This window comes from Syngnathus typhle, linkage group LG3 (assembly GCF_033458585.1).
Source record: "Syngnathus typhle isolate RoL2023-S1 ecotype Sweden linkage group LG3, RoL_Styp_1.0, whole genome shotgun sequence".
Classification (NCBI taxonomy): domain Eukaryota; kingdom Metazoa; phylum Chordata; class Actinopteri; order Syngnathiformes; family Syngnathidae; genus Syngnathus; species Syngnathus typhle.
Genome location: NC_083740.1, coordinates 5,704,747 through 5,723,435, shown reverse-complemented (window position 1 = coordinate 5,723,435; position 18,689 = coordinate 5,704,747). Strand labels below are relative to the sequence as shown.

At 42.4% G+C, this 18,689-nt stretch overlaps 1 protein-coding gene across 7 annotated transcripts in view; it reads left to right on the top strand.

Annotated features, from left to right (window-relative positions):
* The window catches only part of ptprdb (protein tyrosine phosphatase receptor type Db), a 117,617-nt gene that overhangs the window by 80,671 nt on the left and 18,257 nt on the right, over positions 1 to 18,689 (top strand). For 2 of the 7 annotated variants that reach the window (XM_061274694.1, XM_061274695.1), the window contains 23 exons: positions 341 to 529; positions 5,518 to 5,628; positions 7,106 to 7,375; positions 7,966 to 8,075; positions 8,321 to 8,518; positions 8,668 to 8,793; positions 8,887 to 9,034; positions 9,112 to 9,257; positions 9,391 to 9,535; positions 10,302 to 10,604; positions 11,517 to 11,710; positions 11,812 to 11,838; positions 11,945 to 12,062; positions 12,286 to 12,873; positions 13,197 to 13,291; positions 13,370 to 13,626; positions 14,416 to 14,509; positions 15,473 to 15,697; positions 15,771 to 15,931; positions 16,768 to 16,779; positions 17,102 to 17,214; positions 17,293 to 17,334; positions 18,311 to 18,408. In XM_061274694.1, coding sequence (XP_061130678.1) covers positions 341 to 529; positions 5,518 to 5,628; positions 7,106 to 7,375; positions 7,966 to 8,075; positions 8,321 to 8,518; positions 8,668 to 8,793; positions 8,887 to 9,034; positions 9,112 to 9,257; positions 9,391 to 9,535; positions 10,302 to 10,604; positions 11,517 to 11,710; positions 11,812 to 11,838; positions 11,945 to 12,062; positions 12,286 to 12,873; positions 13,197 to 13,291; positions 13,370 to 13,626; positions 14,416 to 14,509; positions 15,473 to 15,697; positions 15,771 to 15,931; positions 16,768 to 16,779; positions 17,102 to 17,214; positions 17,293 to 17,334; positions 18,311 to 18,408 — 3,770 coding nt within the window. The remainder of the gene's footprint in view (positions 1 to 340; positions 530 to 5,517; positions 5,629 to 7,105; positions 7,376 to 7,965; positions 8,076 to 8,320; positions 8,519 to 8,667; positions 8,794 to 8,886; positions 9,035 to 9,111; positions 9,258 to 9,390; positions 9,536 to 10,301; positions 10,605 to 11,516; positions 11,711 to 11,811; positions 11,839 to 11,944; positions 12,063 to 12,285; positions 12,874 to 13,196; positions 13,292 to 13,369; positions 13,627 to 14,415; positions 14,510 to 15,472; positions 15,698 to 15,770; positions 15,932 to 16,767; positions 16,780 to 17,101; positions 17,215 to 17,292; positions 17,335 to 18,310; positions 18,409 to 18,689) is intronic. The other 5 variants (XM_061274696.1, XM_061274700.1, XM_061274697.1 and 2 more) reach the window with 5 other exon arrangements.

Below are 18,689 nucleotides of genomic sequence, written 5' to 3'. Positions count from 1 at the left end.
GTGCCCCCCATTTTTTTTTGCAGGTGTAACTTAGCCTCCTGAGCTCTCCCAATGCTACAGTCCACTCGTGTGAATTACAAAGCTTATGAATACTGGTAATTAAGGGAATACCTCATTGAGCTGGAGTAAATTTAAGAGAAAGATATGAGGACAATCCTCCACACAAGGCTGCGTATGAAATTTGAAACCATAATATCCCCATCCACATTTGATCCTGCTTTATCCTTCATGTGATGCAATGCTTTTCAATCCTAACACATGTGGACGCTCTGCGGGCTTGCATGAACAGGTAAAAACTCTTTGCCCCTCATTTTTTGACATTTGTTTCTGATTCTTGCAGAGGACCAGCTGCCTTCGGGGTTCCCCACAATAGATATGGGTCCCCAGCTGAAAGTGGTAGAACGCTCTCGGACCGCTACCATGCTCTGCGCGGCGAGCGGAAACCCTGACCCAGAAATTACTTGGTTCAAGGATTTTCTGCCAGTCAACACATCCAATAACAATGGACGAATCAAGCAGCTGCGCTCAGGTAACCATCGACTTACTGCCTTAGCTCTCGTCCCCTCCTTAAATCCCACGTTTAGTTCTACTTCAAGAGCTTCAATATTCCCCAATCCTCTTTATTTTTCCGTTGGCCTTTTGTGAACCTTGCCCCGATTGCTGTTTCACACACTTCCTGCCGTGGTTTCTGGCCGTGTTCTTCTGCTGTCCCTCTCTGCTGCTGCTGCTGCCGCCGCTGCTGCCGCCGCTGCTGCTGTTATCAGTTGCCTTGGATGGTTGCCAATCCCTGTAAATTCTTCTTGGACGTCTAAAGTGAAAACTCCCAACGTTCTCCGCTTTGCTCCAAACACTCTGAGGCCTTCCTGCACAAGTCACCACTACGCCACGGTTTTGTTTGACTAAAGGAGCTCGAAAGTCTGTCAGTACAATTTATTCTTTTGACAAACTTCCAAATATAAAGCCTAGTAATGGTGGCGTGTTTTGAAGGAATTGCCTCTTCCAAGCAATCTCACTGCTGTGACTAATCAAATTGATCAAATAACTTTTTGTCCTTTTCTTCTTAGAAAATCAGTGTAATCACTGTGACAATTTGTGGAACTCAAAATAATAATAATTGCCTCATAATTTTCTTTTTTTTTTTCTTTTTTTTTTTTGTATAGCCACAGTAGTGTGTAAATCCCCAATGAGTCTTTTCAATCCCTTCCTGCTACTTACTTCCAGGGATCAACTCTGGACACAGAGCCCTCGTCTCCCCAACGTTTTGCTTCTTTGTGGATTAAAAAAAAAACCAAAAAAAAAACCTCTATGCTTCTATACCTGCTTGTTTAACTAGCTGGCTCAACCCAAAGTCCTTGCTCTGAGTCCCCTACCTTTTTTTTTTTCAAAATTAAAAATATTGTTACATAACTGCTAAGATACATATTGAATTTAAATGTTCGCTATCGTTCTAATAAATCCTAATTAAGCATACAGTAATGTTTCATGTCATAGATAAAGAATATACTTTTCTATTTGACTTTTGGGGGGTTGGGACTTCCAGTGTTTGTCAAGGTGTGTACTCAATGGACCGATTGTAATGCCATGTCTATGCTGTTTCTTTTCTCTTTATATCTTTTTAACCACAGAGTCCTTTGGTAAGTGCTTTTGTCCCGAGGTCCACACCCTCACTGTCCACTCTTCTTTATACCTTTCACTAATGTTGCTGCTCTTCCTACTACTGCTCACCTTTACAACATTACGGCGTTATTAAAACGCATGGCATGCACTGAACTAACACTGGACACAGAGAAGCATACAAATGCTAGCTTGCGATTTTTTTGGATTCAAATAAAACATTTAATGACACATTGATGTGCATTCATAATTACGTTCTACGTATCAGTCACTGTAGGCAAACATATAGTTGGCCTCACGTTCACTTGTGCACCTGCAGCTTTTCCACACCCAGGGAATTGTAAAACCCCTCTCCTCACACTTGCCAATTTACTTTTTCCACTCCTTCACTTATTTAATTATTCCTTCCCTCACTCACTCTGTCATTCACTCACCTACTTACTTTCCCCTCCGCTCCACCTTATAGAGTTACCAGTCAATAAGTCATCAACTCTAGATGGCTGTTAGGTAGGCCTTGGACGGAGCCACTGTAAGAAAATCAATGGCGACTCCATTTCAGAGTTCTAGACAGTAACGGTACAGTAACTTGTATATATAGCTAAACTTGTTAGCACTGGTTTTCTATACCAGTGCAAGACAAATTCAGCAGGTAAAGAAGAAAAAAAAATTCACCCTGACATTCTATTTTTAACTTGTATTAAAAAAATGCACACGGCTCTTTAGAATTCCGTCCTCTAAATGAGTCAAGGAGAGTTACTTCCTGCTATTTTTTATAACTGCCATTGCTTTTTCAATTGAAGAGCCCAATAGTTGAAAATATTTTTCCGCAATTGACTGGTTGGTAAAACCTGATCTGACTTGAGTTTTAGCGTGTCTTACAGCCAATATTGACCAAATTGTTGTAGTTGCTTCGACTACGACATAATAAAACCTCCGTTTTTATTTTTATGGTATTGACATGATTTTTAGTCTTACTAATATAGCCATATGATACAAACCAAGTGTACCATACTTAAAAAGCAGCAATGCATGATAGGAACAGGGCTTTCATTACTGTAACTCAATTGCCTCTTTCCTATCTGATACAGGCTTCGCTCTGCTTGGCTTTTTTTGAGTGTGTCAGTTTTCCAAATTGTAATAATTTGGTTGGAAACTCAAAACCATGCCACATCAAACGCAGAGACAGACTAACAAACATCTTTACTTTTGCGGATGTGGCAATTGGCCATGTAGATTTTATTTGAGAGCAGAAACCACTCCAAAGTAGAGATGACGGAGCGCGCCATCCAAAGCTAATGCCAATATTAGCAGACATGTTGACTTTTGTTATTTCAAGCCAATCTTAATTTGATGCTGACAAATCACATCATCCATGTGGTTTTAATCTGTGAGCAGCATTCTTGGAACCCTTCAAGGAGGGCCATAAAATGTGGGCAACTAACTACGAAGGCTCACAGTTGCCTCTTGAGGTCGCATGTGGTATTACATGACATCTTTTTCTGGCTGAATGTATCTCAAAAATTCAATAAGGTACGAAATATTCATTTAAACGATTCCATTTTATCTTGTCTGCATAGTTTGGCTCTGATTCTGTAGATCTTCAGCTTGACATTTACAGCTCAAGTTTCAGATTGTTATAAATGTCTTGGGTGTTAGAACCTCTGATGATCACTCCAGAAGCATTTTTGCTCGATGGGGTTTAATAGTGATAAAGTCTTGGCGGTTTGTAAACTCTAGGGGAAAAAAAGCACTAAAGAACACATTTATTCAACTTATCACCGATTTCCATCCACATGGGGGACACGTGTAGCTTAATCCTGAAATGTATTCAGTCTTGGAGACTAAGCGCAGCCTCGTCAACTACCCCGCTGAAAATCAATGAGGTCTACTCAATAACCAATCTCCTTGAAGCTCTATCACTCTGTCTTTCTCCAATCTGTCACTTAAAGCTTATTCTGACTTGATTTTAAAAAAAATTGCTTCTTTCTTAGTTTTTCTCTCTAATTTGGTTCTTCTTACTCCCCCCAGTTCTGTCAGTATCCCTCCCTTGCCCCGTTCCCCTTTCTGTGGCACTAACATTTTCTTCTTCTTCTCCCTCTCTAATCTCGTGCATTCATTGCCCACTCAGGTGGCACGCCCATACGAGGTAAGACTGCTGGGAGGACCAACGTGACACAGTGGCCTGATTCCATTCCAACCCTCGGCTTCCCCTTGCACCAGTTGTAGGAAGCAGCTCAGGATGAGTCTATCTGTGTTGCCGTAGTGGTAACCGCTCATCCGGCTGCTTCAAATCTGCGGTGGGAAGAGGCGCAAGAGGAGGGGGGGATTGGAATTGAGCAAGCAATTCATTATACTATGACTTTTAATCACCTTCCCTTTTCTCGTCCTTTCATTATCTGCTCATCTGTTCATGTTACCATGTCAGACCCACAATCGTTAACGTAATTCCATTGCTTCCTTAATCATCATATAGTGATCCCATCACTTTAATATCAGTTTGCTTCTAACATTGATCCTACCTTCAATCTAAAGCATGATGTGTTTTATGTTCTTTAGTTTAGGTCAGTGCTTCTCAATTATTTTCTGTTACGCCCCCCCCCTAGCAAGAAGAAAACTATTTGCGCCCCCCCTCCCCACCGTGACTATCCTAACTTGTCTTGTAAGTCGTAAAATGTTGCACTGTCGCAAACGTGACAGAAGTAACAATGAGAGCGCCACTGCCCCCTGCTGTAGTAAACGCGCAATTACACTTTATTCTAGTACTGCCAAAAAAAAAGCCTGTTCCCCAGGGTCACACGCGCCCCCCCAGGAATAGCACCGCGCCCCCCAAGGGGGGCGCGCCCCACTATTTGAGAAGCACTGGTTTAGGTTGACAATGGTCATGGTTTTTCTTTTTCTATTTTTCTTCTCTTTTTTTTTCGGTGACCTGATTTTGGGTGATGGTCTTGACCTAATCTTGACCCTGCCCCCTTTTCATTATACCTTGCCCAATCCAACGAACCCAGTTGTGTCTTCCCTCCCAGCTGTTATTCGCTCAACCCGAAATGTCCAGATGGCGAAGACACACTTTCAGACATTAGTGTGCTCACACACACACACAAACACACACATTCACACATTTCTTCATGAGTTGTTTTGTTTTTTTCAACCATTGCTTTCTCTCTTCTCTTTCATTACTGATAAAAAGCCCCAAACAACCACTTTTTTGATAAAGTTTTTATGGGCGCTTTTTGGGCTTCCAACACCATTTTAAAAAAAAAAAAACTGGTTGACTTTTTTGACAGTTTTTCTATTTTCAGGGAGTGAGAAAGCATCGGCCCCCTTCCAAAGGCTTTGCGTATGTCTTTTAATGTTTTTTTTGGTTTTTTGTCTGTTGGCCTTAACAAAGGTCAGTTGATTTCTTTACCACTTTTATTGGGTGTGCATTTAATGACATCACACTCCTGATCCCATTGGTGGATCCGAAAAAAGTCAGGGTTGTGTTATTGCCATGGCAATGATTTTGAAAAGTGATGTAACTGGATTTTCAGACAGTTTCCAAAAGGCTATTTGTCACTGGATTCCTCAACGTGTCGACCGCTTGGCTTATTTATTTCTGTCTTGCATGGAAAACCATATATTCCCTCTTATGGACTTTTTATTTCCCTCCAATTTCTAAATCAGGATGCTGACCTTTGTTTTGAGGAGATTTTTGCCGACAATGACAGAAATGCGTCCCCCATTGAACGGGCTTTTTTTTTGGCCCACTTCTCCACCGATTTCACTTTTTGCTGATATTCAAACTCATTTGTCCTTTATGATAATAAATGTTATGTATCAGATCATGAGGCCTTTGATCGTTCAATGTTTTTGTCTTTCTGTTCTCCTCTCTGTATATTTTCATTTCCTCGTTCCTGCATCCAGGCGCGCTGCAGATTGAAATGAGCGAAGAGTCTGACCAGGGCAAGTATGAGTGTGTTGCCACCAACAGCGATGGAACTCGCTATTCCACCCCAGCCAACCTCTACGTACGAGGTAAGAGGAGCTCTTGTGGGGGTTAGGGTTGAGATTTTCAGCAGTAAAAAGTCCGTATTTTATCTATAATTAATTTGAGAACCAGCATTTTTCAGATACATTTAATACCTTTAAAAACGCTACTTCACAGACTAAGAAAATAAACGCGCCCAAGACTGTATGAATTATGTACATGGAAGTATGTTTTTTTTTTAATTTTATTTCCCAGGATGTGTGTTAATCAAATTATTTATGGTGTAATATTTTACACACCACCATATCATTTAACCAATTTCCCTTCCAAGCCATAAAATGGAAGGCTTCCAAAACAAGGGTCGTCTTTCCACACAGTTAACGCAGGGCTGAGTGTTTTTACTGAGGCTATTAATCTCTCTGCCCTCCCTTCTTAGCCTTTAGACCTCCAAGAGAAAACAAATCATCATCTGGTTAGGACTTTTTGTGTCTCTCGCCAAAATCTGACAGCCGCCTTACCTCTTCGGGCACTTTAAAAGCACGCATTCTCACACACGCCAGACCAATGTTTGAGTCTTGAAGACGTTTTTAATCCGGAGGCCTTTTGCTCTGTTGCCACCCCAATCAAGTCAAAAAAAAAAAAAAAAAAAAAAAAACAGCAACCTTTAAACAGCCTGATTGTTGCTTGCTCCAGGGAATTAGAAGCAAACACACACAAGTACAATTTGAAATACATAAATGTCAGCGACTAACAGATATATGCATATGCACAAACAACAAAGTCAGTGATGTGTGTCTAGTAAAAAAAAGATCGTGGCGCATCCAAGTGAATGTTTGACAGGCTGTGACGGGCTTTTACCGACACACTGGCCCCTCCACAGCTTATGTTTGTTCCAGCGTTTTCTTTTCAGCTTCCCTTCTTGTCTGTTGCCACACTCCTCTGTCTAACGTGTTTTTTTCTCCCTGTTTCTTCTCTGATATTGGCCATTTTCCTCTCTTTACCCTCCTCCCCCTCTTCCATTTACCCCTCCTCCCGCTCTGTCCTTACTCCCTCGGCAGAGCTCCGAGAAGGTTGGTACTGCAAAAACCAGTGTGACAATATTGAATCGCTGTATAAAGTGTTTCTTTTGGTCGATTAAGATACCATTTGTGTTGGTGTTTACTGCCTGGTTTCTGTGATGTGCATTTTTTTTCCCCCAAGTGCACCTTGGGTTTGCTGTGCTTCGTTTTTTTGTGTGTGTGTGGGTATCATTTGTATTTTCATGCATAAAATATTGATTTCCTGCTGCTAACATCATCAATAAAACATTTCCATATCACATGCACCCAAGTGGTGACTTACCTTACCGTTGGAATGTTTGCTGTCTTTTCTGATTGCCATGAAATTTCATTTGAAAGCACGTGGCAAGCTGAAAACACATGCACGGGTCCCTATTGTCATCCATTGCACTTTGCTCAACAACACATTGTTCTCATAAATGTCTAATGGTGCTTCCTTTCCTGCTTTTATTGCACCGCGCTCCAGTGCGTCGCGTCCCCCCTCGGTTCTCTATCCCGCCGGCGGACAGCGAGATCATGCCAGGGGGCAACGTCAACATCACCTGCGTGGCGGTGGGCTCGCCCATGCCCTATGTAAAGTGGATGCTGGGAGCCGAGGACCTGACCCCAGAAGATGATATGCCCATCGGCCGTAATGTCCTTGAATTGACGGATGTACGGCAGTCCAACAATTACACCTGCGTTGCCATGTCAACACTCGGCGTTATTGAGGCTGTGGCGCAGATTATTGTGAAAGGTGAGTTTGTCAGTGTATGGAGGGGAAAAAAGGAATCTTTCAGATGAGCTTAGAGAGAGGCATGGCTTCGACCTTGTATCTAAGAGGTATTTTATGCGATTCTATTCCAAGTTTCATTTTCTTTTATATCTAACTGGCCACTCTAAGCAGCATCTTTCTGTTAAAAAGAATTGAAGTCAAAGACCAAAGTGAAGTCTTTCATGTGAAATGATAAAAGCGATTTATTTAAAAGTAAGATTAGATTTTACTGAAGGACATGAGGAATGGAAATGTTTGCCATTTGCCAACTTTGCAAAGCCAATGAGAAAAAAAATCGAATTAAGAAAAATATATTTTCTTATTATAAATGAAATGACCATTTTAAAAGTTCTGAGTAATAATCCACCACTCAAAATAAAAAAATCTCCTAAATTCAGGATAAATTAATTGAAGAGACTGCTCATTTTAATTATCTCCAAACAGAAGTCCAATATATACGCCGTTGGATATGTTTGATTATTTTCATTATTCAATTTTTTTGCATTGGTGAATTTATCTTTCAATGACCAGTGTTCAGGCACAATAAACCTTTAACACTGTCGTTCCTTCAGCTCTCCCAAAGGCTCCCGGCACACCCGTGGTGACCGAAAGGACTGCAACAAGCATCACACTCACCTGGGATTCTGGCAACCCTGAACCTGTCTCCTATTACATCATACAAGTAAGTTGTTGTTATTGCATTGAGTGAGCAAAATGTAATACGTACATGAAAATGAAACAAAATAATAATGATAGTTCTCATCATAAAAAAGCCTCCAGTTTCCCCCCGCCTGCATTTATTTGTGTAATGTTGTGTGACCAAACGCTGTATCATCCCTCACCTTGTGTCGTAAATCATAACGTGTGTTGGTTTAATGCCCACGTGTTATTGTGTCTTATATCTTGATTCACTCTCTCCTGCTGCAGCACCGTTCCAAAGGCTCCGAGGACCCCTATAAAGAGATTGATAGCATCGCCACCACCCGCTACAGTGTGGGTGGCCTGAGCCCTTACTCCCATTATGACTTCCGCGTGGCGGCTGTTAACACCATCGGCCAGGGTCCCTCCAGCGAAGTGGTGGAGGCTCGCACAGCAGAGCAGGCGCCCTCCTCACCTCCCCGACAAGTAAGGGCAACGCCTTGAACGTGCACTTGTCAGCCATCATAAATATTATTATGTTTTGGCATAGAGGTAAGACTATTGTATTCAAACCTTCATTTTAATTACTGGTCATAGAATACAGCCAGAATAAATAATTGCTATTTGGCTCTTAGGTCAGAGGTCGCATGCTGAGCACCACTACGGCAATCATCCACTGGGATGAGCCAGAGGAACCAAATGGGCAGGTAGTGGGCTATAGGGTCTACTACACATCAGACAACATGTTGCCAGTGAACCAGGTATTTGTTTGTGACGTGTGACCCGAGTATGTGTCAAAGCTCGTGTTCATTCCTTGTCTTTTGTGTGCGTGCGTGTTTGTGTGTGTTCTGCAGTGGGAGAAGCAGATGGTGCGGAGCGCCAACTTTATCACCATTCAGAGCTTGACTCCTAACAAGACATATTACATCAGAGTGTTGGCGTTCACCTCCGTTGGCGATGGTCCTCTTTCCCAGGACCTGCAAATTATTGCCAAGACTGGCGGTAAGGCAGCAGAATATGTCACCTTTTATAAATACAAGCAAATCAATTGCTAATGACCTTGTTCTTGAACTCTTCAGTCCCATCGCAGCCTTCGGAGTTCAAAGGAGAGGCCAAATCTGAGACGAGTATTTTGCTGTCCTGGATAGCGCCACCCCAGGGTGGCCCTGACAACCAGATCACGGGATATGAACTGGTTTATCGACGGGCGGACGATACTGAGGAGGTGAGCGTTGAAGATGTTTGCACATTGATTCTTGCTCGGATTGGCTCTAAGAAATGGTCTGGTCGACCAGTACCTGTTAATAGAAGTCGTATTCGACTGATGTTAATGTCCTGCATCTTCACGTTCCCTTTAGAAGAAAGTCAACTTTGAGCCGACAAGCTCCTACCTGTTGAGGAACCTCAAGCCTTTCTCGGCCTACACTTTCCAATTGGCCGCCCGTAGCAAACATGGCATTGGCGCATATACCAACGAGATTTCCATTGACACACCCCAGACACGTAAGTTCAGCTGCATATTGTCGAGTGTGAATGGCACGTGTGTGAAAAGAGTCAGGCTTCATTTGGACAATGCAAAAATAGTATCGGTACGCAGTTGAGTACCAGAAACCACCAAAATTTGTCGCGAAAGGGGATTTTTTTTTAGTTTGCATTGTTACAAATAGGCCAATCTGAAATGTGACTTACATTGACCTCAGGTTTGATATTTGAACCAATGTCAAATATGACTTCCAAAAGCTGCCATTCTTTCCTGATTGGCATAAAATGATGAAAGTTATTCCTATTGTTGGATATCAATGTGAGGTCTGTAAGGAAAGCATGGGTTAGACAAGTCAGACATTTATAGCTGGAGATGTGATCTCCGTCACGGATCGAGCGCTCAGACTCGAGTAGGACAAGTAAGTTCCAGGCAGGTACGTTTGTGTGTTCTAAGCTCTAGTCGCTCTATTTTGTGTTGCGTCTCTTTAAAGTCCTTCACTCTCTTTTCATCAATCAAACAAAGGTCAACACCCATCACTCAGTATCTTTGTTCGCTCATCTTGCTTTCTAGCCAGAGAGCCATTTTTCTTGATATCTTCTGTTCACCAGTGTTTAGTTTTCATTTTATGTTTTTTTTTTTTTGTCTTCTGTTCTCTGTCTTGTGTCTGCTCCATTCCATCCATCATTCCTCCTCACCACTTCACCCCAATAACGATTTATACACACACCACCAACTCACACTTACCCAAAACAAATCCAACTCTGCCTCCTCCAACTGGCCAATCAGTTCCTTCAGCACCTCCCCAGGACATAACATGCACCAGCCCCACTTCTACCAGCATCTTGGTAAGTTGGGCACCACCACCTGCGGAGTTTCAGAACGGCGTCATTACGGGCTACGCCGTCCAGTATTCCACTACCGGGGTCAACAAAACATCCAAAAGGATTGACGGCATTCCAAAGGAAGGTTCTCCGTACCTCTTGGATAACCTAGAGAAATGGACCGAATACGGAATTACAGTGCGGGCGCAGACGGAAGCTGGCGACGGACCTGAGAGTTTACAGCTGATTATCCGCACCGAGGAAGATGGTATGTTTCCAAACCCTCTTTGGATTTTCCGCCCCGTTGTCAATGGCTACCACTACCAAACTAATACGACTAATAAGCTCCAAGTGATTCACTTTTTCGACAATCCTTCCTTGTATCCCTCCTAACCACCCAAAGTGGAAAATAAAACTCCCTTTTCTCTTCCCTTGCCACTGCTTTCTCTCCATCTGCAGCAACCCTTTTTCCATGCAGCTTTTTTTTCACGACTCTTTTTTGACTCCTTTTTGCCCTTTTCTTCTTAAATCCTAATATTGGGATTTCCCCTACTTGGAATAACAAATACCCCTCAATAACCTTGGCTGAACCTTGGCCTTCCCTCACTCCTAACTGCCCTGCCAAATGCTTAACACCTTGACAGCTGTTTTGAATGTGTTTTAGCCCCGTTTCATCAATGTTTGCCTAATTTTGTCATATTTCCAGCAATATTTTGACTATTCCTACTTAATGGCTGACACTCCCGGCGTTCCACCAATAACACTGACTCTAGTGTTGTGGGGGAGACGTGTAGTTCTTGGCAGCAGAGAGTTTTTTTTTCTTGATAACAGTATTTTCTCTTTGACTGTCTGCCACTATTTATCTGCCCGTGGCGACAAATCCTTTTCTATCTGCCATTCTTATCTTTCTCTACATTTGCTTATTATCCGTCTCTGCTTTTTCCTCCATGTTTTTCTTCGAGCACGCACATGTTTTTTTTGTTTTTTTACTATTATGACCTTTTTCCCCCAGACATCAGTGAAAATTTAAACTTTTTGGATGGCTGCATTTTTACATCAGTTTTTCAGTGTATTTTTCTGCCCCCAAACTATTTTTAATTCAAAACCGAATACTTCCAAGCTAACCTTTAAGTGGCCATCAACAGTGACCCTTGACTTATATCCCAAAATGCATTCATAGTTCCAAGTGGTCCTCCTCGAGGGGTGGACGCAGAGACAGTGAACTCCTCAGCCATTAGGGTGAAATGGCGAGCGCCAGCCCCAGAGTTGCAGCACGGTCAGATCCGAGGCTACCAAGTCCACTACGTGAGGATGAACTACGGCGAGCCTCAGGGTCCGCCCTCCATTAAGGACATCCTGATAGAGGACTCACAGGTAACCGCCAAATGGAATTCTTTGAAATTCAATTAGCCATTTATAATTGTATATTAACACTTGTGTCTTTCCTGTGCTCATTCTTCTCAATCAATACTCAGTGGGAATATGACCAATCAGCTCAATATGTGAGTAAATATTTCTTTAAGCTTGGAGTTGGAGGTCTCAGATGGATGGACAGACGGACGGACATTGCCACATATTGCAGCTGACCGACTGACTTTTGTCTTGCAGGAGGCTCTTCTCGGAAACTTGAAGGCCGACACTTCCTACTCTATCTCGGTAGGAGCTTACACTGCCAAAGGAGATGGTGCCCGCAGCAAACCTGTTGCCATCTGCACTGCTCTGCCATGTAAGTTTTGCAAATATATTCAAATATATTCATTCGTTAATACCACAAACACGAACAGCTAAAAACTTACAGAGCAAAGCAGAATTTGAAAATATTTAAGAATGTTAACCACAATTCTGCAAATTGTTCATGTTTACTTTTCAATATGTTAAGCACTGCGAGTCGTTTTTAGTCACTGTTTGGTTTTTCCTCACCCTCCTTTCTCCTAATTCCTTTTTTATAGTGCCTGAAAAGCCCAAACTAATGGTGAGCGCAACTGACTCGGGCACCGCTCTGCTTCAGTGGTACCCGCCGCCAAATCCCCTAACGCCACTCCTGGGTTACCGCCTCACTTTTGGCCGTGTCGACGTCCTTCCATTCACTGTGGTGGAGTTCCCCACCAAGGAAAGCCTCTTCACTGCTCAGGATATCCATATGGGAGCCAACTACATTTTCAGACTCTCCGCCCGTAACAAAATGGGCTATGGAGAAGAGGCAGTGAAAGAAGTGACCACGCCTGAAGGCTCCCCAACCGGATACCCGGAAAATATTATCTCGGAGGAGATGTCTGCCAACTCCCTCCGCTTGACGTGGAAATCAGTGCCACTCATTGAGCAAAACGGAAAAATTGTCAAATACTCAGTGCTGTACAAGGATATAAACAGTCGGGGCAATTCCTCGGAAATTGTGGTGCCCACTCCGGGGTCAAGTGTTTTGTTGGAGGGTCTGAGTGCCGATACGGTGTATGATGTCAGGGTGTGCGCGTACACGACTGTCGGGCCCGGTCCGTACAGCCCCGGTGTCCAGGTTAGGACGCAGCGGCTAGACCAAGGTAGGACTCACACTCAGTCCCTAACAACTCATCTTCATCCTTCAGTTCTCCAGACAAACTTCCAAACGTAGCACACTAGTGCTAACATACAATCACACGCACGTCTGGTTACATCCTGAGTGTCCTTTTTCATTGTCTTGTCGCTGTACTCTTAGACAAAACATCCTTTTCCCAAATCAAGGTAAGATTCTTGGGTCTGTTTAGTTTTTCTGACCCGAACAAATACGAGTAGATGGCCTGTACCAACGACTACAACCGGACTTCAGGAAACAAAGGTTCACCGTCAAGTTAATGTCATTTTATTTGTTTTTGTTTCATCTCAGTTTTTGCCACCAATTTCAAAGTGAAGGCCGCCATGAAGAATTCCGTTCTGTTATCCTGGGAGGTTCGAGACAAGAATCCTACCCAGCCATTCACTGTAGGAAGTTTTAAGAATACCTTTTGTTATTGCATGGTAGTGTGTTGGTCAACTGTGAAAAACCTTCTCCATATTCAGATCCTCTACGGAAAAGGCCAGTCTGTGGAGGTGGATGGCAAGCAGACTCAGAAGCTGATCACCGGCTTGCAGCCTGACACCCTTTACTCATTCTTGCTTACCAACCGGGCCAACAGCGCCGGGGGGCTTCAGCACCGCGTCACCGCCACTACTGCTCCAGACATCCTGAAAAGCAAACCCGTCGTGGTGGGAAAGACCAATGCCGATGGCATGGTGACCGTCCAACTTCCATCTGTGCAGACGGCAGCTAAAGTCAAGTAAGGAAGACGCATTCCAGAGACAAGAACATGATTTAATACAACAGAGAGACTCCAATTACGTTATAATAGAATTAACGTCTCTGTCGGCCCTTTGAGCTAATTCCACCATCCCCCCATTGCATCCTCTCTTACATTTATTAGCCAAACAGGAGGGATTTCTCTCTTGGAGTTGGCGGACTCGCAATTCTTCCAACTCCCACAGCAGACAGGGCAAAAGCACAAAGCTCGTAATCGCTTTCAAACACGGAAGAAATAGACAACCAGTGTGCTCCTTAGAGCTCAACTATAAATCTCTGAATCATTCCACTGCAACACCCACACTGGCACACCCCGTCACTTTTTTTGCTCTCATTCCGTTTTGATAAAAGACATAGTCACAAACTGTAATCAGCTGCTGTGTTTGGTTTTATTTCTAAAATACATCATCAGCAATTCCACAGTCTGCAAGAGCATATCTGTTCATCTTAGTGCCGCAAATTCCACATTTCACCACATTTGATGTAATGCCAGTTATGTTATTAAGTGAGAGCAGCAAGCGGCAGAGTGAGTCATGCACTGGGGACACATTTATCATTTTAGCGAGAGTGCCCTCATGGCTTGGCGGAAGCTATTGGTGCTTCAGCTGATAAAAAAAAAAAAACACACTCTTACTTTTGTTTTCCGGCATGGTTATATCATTTGGGCATTTTATTAGGGACACCTGCAAATCCACCACAGGTGCTGTGTTGTACTTTTACAACTTTGAAGTTTATGAAAAAAAAATATTCGGCACATCGTGTCTTTCAGGGGTTATTATCTGGTGGTGGTGCCACTAAAGAAGCAACGAGGAGGGAAGTTCTCGAATCCATGGGAGGACCCAGACCAGATGAATTTAGATGAGGTGGGTATTCTTTTGTTCATACAAATAATTTGGGATTGAAAAAAGTCTTGAAGAAATTTCACGTTGTATTTTACTTTTAAACAAAGCTGCTTTTTGCTTTAAATGGTATCTGACTCAAGGGCATCGGATCTGAAGTATTTTGCTGAATATGTAATGCTAAAAATAATACTTATTCCAGCAACACATTGCAATATCATTCAAGAACAGTCAATGTGCTCGATACTTTCCAAGAAGTCAGTTGATACAGAAAGCGAAAACACTCGCTCCAGGTCCTTTGCAACTAAAAGGAAATAATAACAGTCAGTCTTGGCCCAAAATCTTTAGATGTCTACTAGAAAGCATTGGTGTATCACATTTCAGAATGGCATTGAACCTAAAATGAAAAAAGAATGGCTCTAACAGAGTTCTTGACAGTGCCCTGACCTAAATCCAATTTGGAACACTATTGCAAGGGAGAGTGACCAATTGCCAAAACAAGATCTTCATGTCAGTAAGACTGAATATTTTCATTAAAGCTTTGTAAAACTTTCGATTTTAGCGTGTGTTCTGAAAACGGATAGATAGATATTATCAGAAGACACCATTGATACTTGAATGGTGATTTGTGAAAGACTAGATTGTTTATATTCAGGAGATAATAGTTAACAGAAGACCAAACGGTGGGCTATTGGGCTCTGGGGATACTCTTCCATTGATACTTTGGTAATGGTTTGTGGGATCCTACTTTTAAATTTAGGAAAATTATGGTTTACAGGATGCATCACAGTTGACTAGTGAGTTGCCAGCCTTACTGTGTGGTCTCTTAGTGGGTGTTTGTCCAATATCCCAAAAACATTTAGTGGTTGCTTTAATTGAAGACTTTAAATTGTCAAGAAGTGTTTGTCTATGTGTGGCCTGTAACTTTTTTTTTTTCTTCAAACCTTGCTAATTATTCCTGCCTACTGTGCTGCCCTTCCACATCAGTTGCTGAGAGAGATTAACCGAACCAGCGTGAGCCGTGCCCTCCGTATCCGCAGACAGACTGGCCAATCAGATCCAAGAGCTTACGTCAGCGCTCACTTTAAAGCCCTCCCCCCTGAGTTCACGCTGGGCAATGGGCAAAACTACGGCGACTTCCGCAACCGTCCATTGCAGAACGGCCAGGAATATGTGTTCTTTGTGCTCGCCCTGCTTGACCTTTCGGAGAACGTAAGAGATAACTGCACCTTCAAAGTTCATCAATGTGTTTTTGTTTTTAACATTCATACGCTCTCTCCCACAGACCATGTTCTCCACTAGCCCATATTCTGATCCCGTGACGTCATCAGGTGTGGACCCGCAGCCAATTGTGGATGAGGAAGAGGGTCTCTTGTGGGTGGTTGGGCCTGTGTTGGCCGTTATCTTCATCGTGTGTATTGTCATTGCCATCCTTCTCTTCAAAAGGTAAGCAAAGTAAATAGCGATGGATGGATGGATGGATGGATGGATGGATGGATGGATGGATGGATGGATGGATGGATGGATGGATGGATGGATGGATGGATGGATGGATGGATGGATGGATGGATGGATGGATGGATGGATGGATGGATGGATGGATGGATGGATGGATGGATGGATGGATGGATGGATGGATGGATGGATGGATGGATGGACGGACAAACGGACGGACGGACGGACGGACGGACAAACGGATGGACGGATATGAAATCTAGATCCTTGAATATGAAATCTAGATCCTTTTGATTCCTTTCCACCAACTGTATTTGATATCCGCACTACTGTCAATAACACTTTGTACTAATTAAGGCTTGATTGTGAAAATCTGCTTTTCATTTTACAAACCTTGAGAGAAAGTGCTTGTCTCTGCAAATGAATGGGAGGTAGCATTTATCGAACATTATCACTGTTTATGATCATTATCAGGCCTCTCGGCTAAAGCTTTGTTACCGCACATGAATAATTGCTGCTGCAGATGCGGTATGAGGAAATGAATATCCAGGATGCTAATAATCCAAAGTTCAGAATCATCACCGGACATTAATGAGCACCTTGAAGCTAAGCTGCACCGGGCAGAGTGAGGTTTTAAATATAGATGCACCCATCTGAGATGCTATTATAAGGCAACGAGAGGATGATGGATTCAGATTGTTGTCTCTTGTTTAATAATAAATAATTGTAAAAGAGAAGAGGAAGTACGGTAATAGAAAACAGATAATAATGTTGTCCATCCTTGTCTGCTCCTTTTTGTGCTCCTTCTTCTCTCCATCTGGATCCAGCAAACCTGACAGGTAACAAACAAACACTAAGGTTTTGCTTTCCATTTTTTGGGGAGATTATTAAATCCCTTAATTATTTTTGTGTAAATGAAAAGCCATCGTACACACAGATATAAAGAAAAAAAATTAAAGGCAATATTTAATTTAAATTTCTGTTCTATGAAAGTGTGTGTGAATGCTGACATGTTTTTGTCAATCCAAAATGCCAAAGATTTTCCAGATTCTAGATTTTCTCCTAATGGTCTCAAATCATTGCAATTGCTAGTTCGCACAACAAATATCCTGCAACACTTTGAGAATTGACTATAAAGGGCTTTTCTGATGCTATTCGCAGGAAACGAGCCGAAGCCGAGGGCAGGAAGGGCAGTTTCCCCTGCAGCAAAGCCATGTCGTCTCACCATCCCACTGACCCTGTGGAGTTGCGTCGAATCAACTTCCAGACTCCAGGTAAGCATATCTGCACAGACACTTAGCTCTTAGTGTAGTTTTTTTGTTTCTTTAACTGCGGTATTGTTTCCTTTTCAGCCTACCGTGTATCAGTGTACCGTGGTTATCGACGTTTGTCAAGTTAGTTGGCCTCACGGTCCACCAAAGATTTGCTGTCATCGTTTTCTTCTTTGCCAGTTCATTTCTCTCATTCGTTCGATCTGTCTGTGTTCCTTGTAGACATTCATGCAAACTAACTTTCATCCCACGTAGGATGAAGCTGCTTGAATTGACATGTCATCAATGAGCTTTGGTACGGTGGAACTTCTAAAGATGAATGCTTTTTTTTTTTCTTTCATCACTCTGGTATTGAATCTTTTGTATCGAGCCATTTTAGCAGGCGGTGTAACATTGAGTAAAAACAAGTTAAACTGCTTAACTAAAATGTTAGAAAATAATGATTATGTCAATGTCAGTGAAGAAGCAAAGAAGCAAAAAAAAAAAAAAACAAGCATAATGCTTTTCTTGTTATCACTCAGATGCAGATTTGAGGCATGTGTTTACCAAATAGTACGTGCCAAAAAAGTCCAAAATATTAGAAACACATTTTGGTATGAGGCAAAGCAATTCTAACCTACAACCCGTCAAAACTGATGGTAATTATTACATTTGTGAAAGTCACTTTTACATTTGCCTGATGCCTTTTTAAAAAGAAAAAAAATAATAACTGTACAACTTCAAGGGCAATCAAATTTAAAGGTTCCACTGTGTTGTTTTAGAAGTGTTTTTTTTTTTTAAACCCAAATGTTAAATTTTTAACCGTCTGTGCCTTTTTTAAAATCTCCACCAGCCGTGTTGCACCGACTCAAAGGACATGTTATTGTGCCTCAGTAACTTTCCAAACACGCACATTGTTCTTTCTGTCTGCTTTGGAAGGAGAATGGTCACTTAACAAAGAAACACTTCCATTCGCTTTCTCCGCTGTGACTGCGGTCTCACACACACACACACACACACACACACAAAATCTCCTTAACTCTCTTAACATTTTCCACTCCCAAAAAAAGTCAAGTTGTACATGTTCCAAAATGGTCTCTTTTTTTTTTTCTCTGGGCAGGCATGGCAAGTCACCCACCCGTCCCCGTCTCGGAGCTGGCAGATAACATTGAGCGCCTCAAAGCAAACGACAATCTCAAGTTCTCACAAGAGTACGAGGTAGGAATGCCAATCGTTTGCCCCCCCCCCTTGAGAAGATAACTTGAGTTTTTCTGGTTTACATCCATGTTAAACTGGGACCATCATTTCTTGCCCACTTTTAATAACTTTGGAATGAATTCTCCTCAGAGTTCCCTCTCATTGTAGAATTTTTGATTGTCTCTGACTGCCAGTCTGTAAGGACTTGGCTTTGCCGGTTAAAGATTTATTCATTATTCATTCGATCATTTATTCAATGTCCACCACTTAACCAGTTCAGAGCTATCTCAGCTGACTTTGGG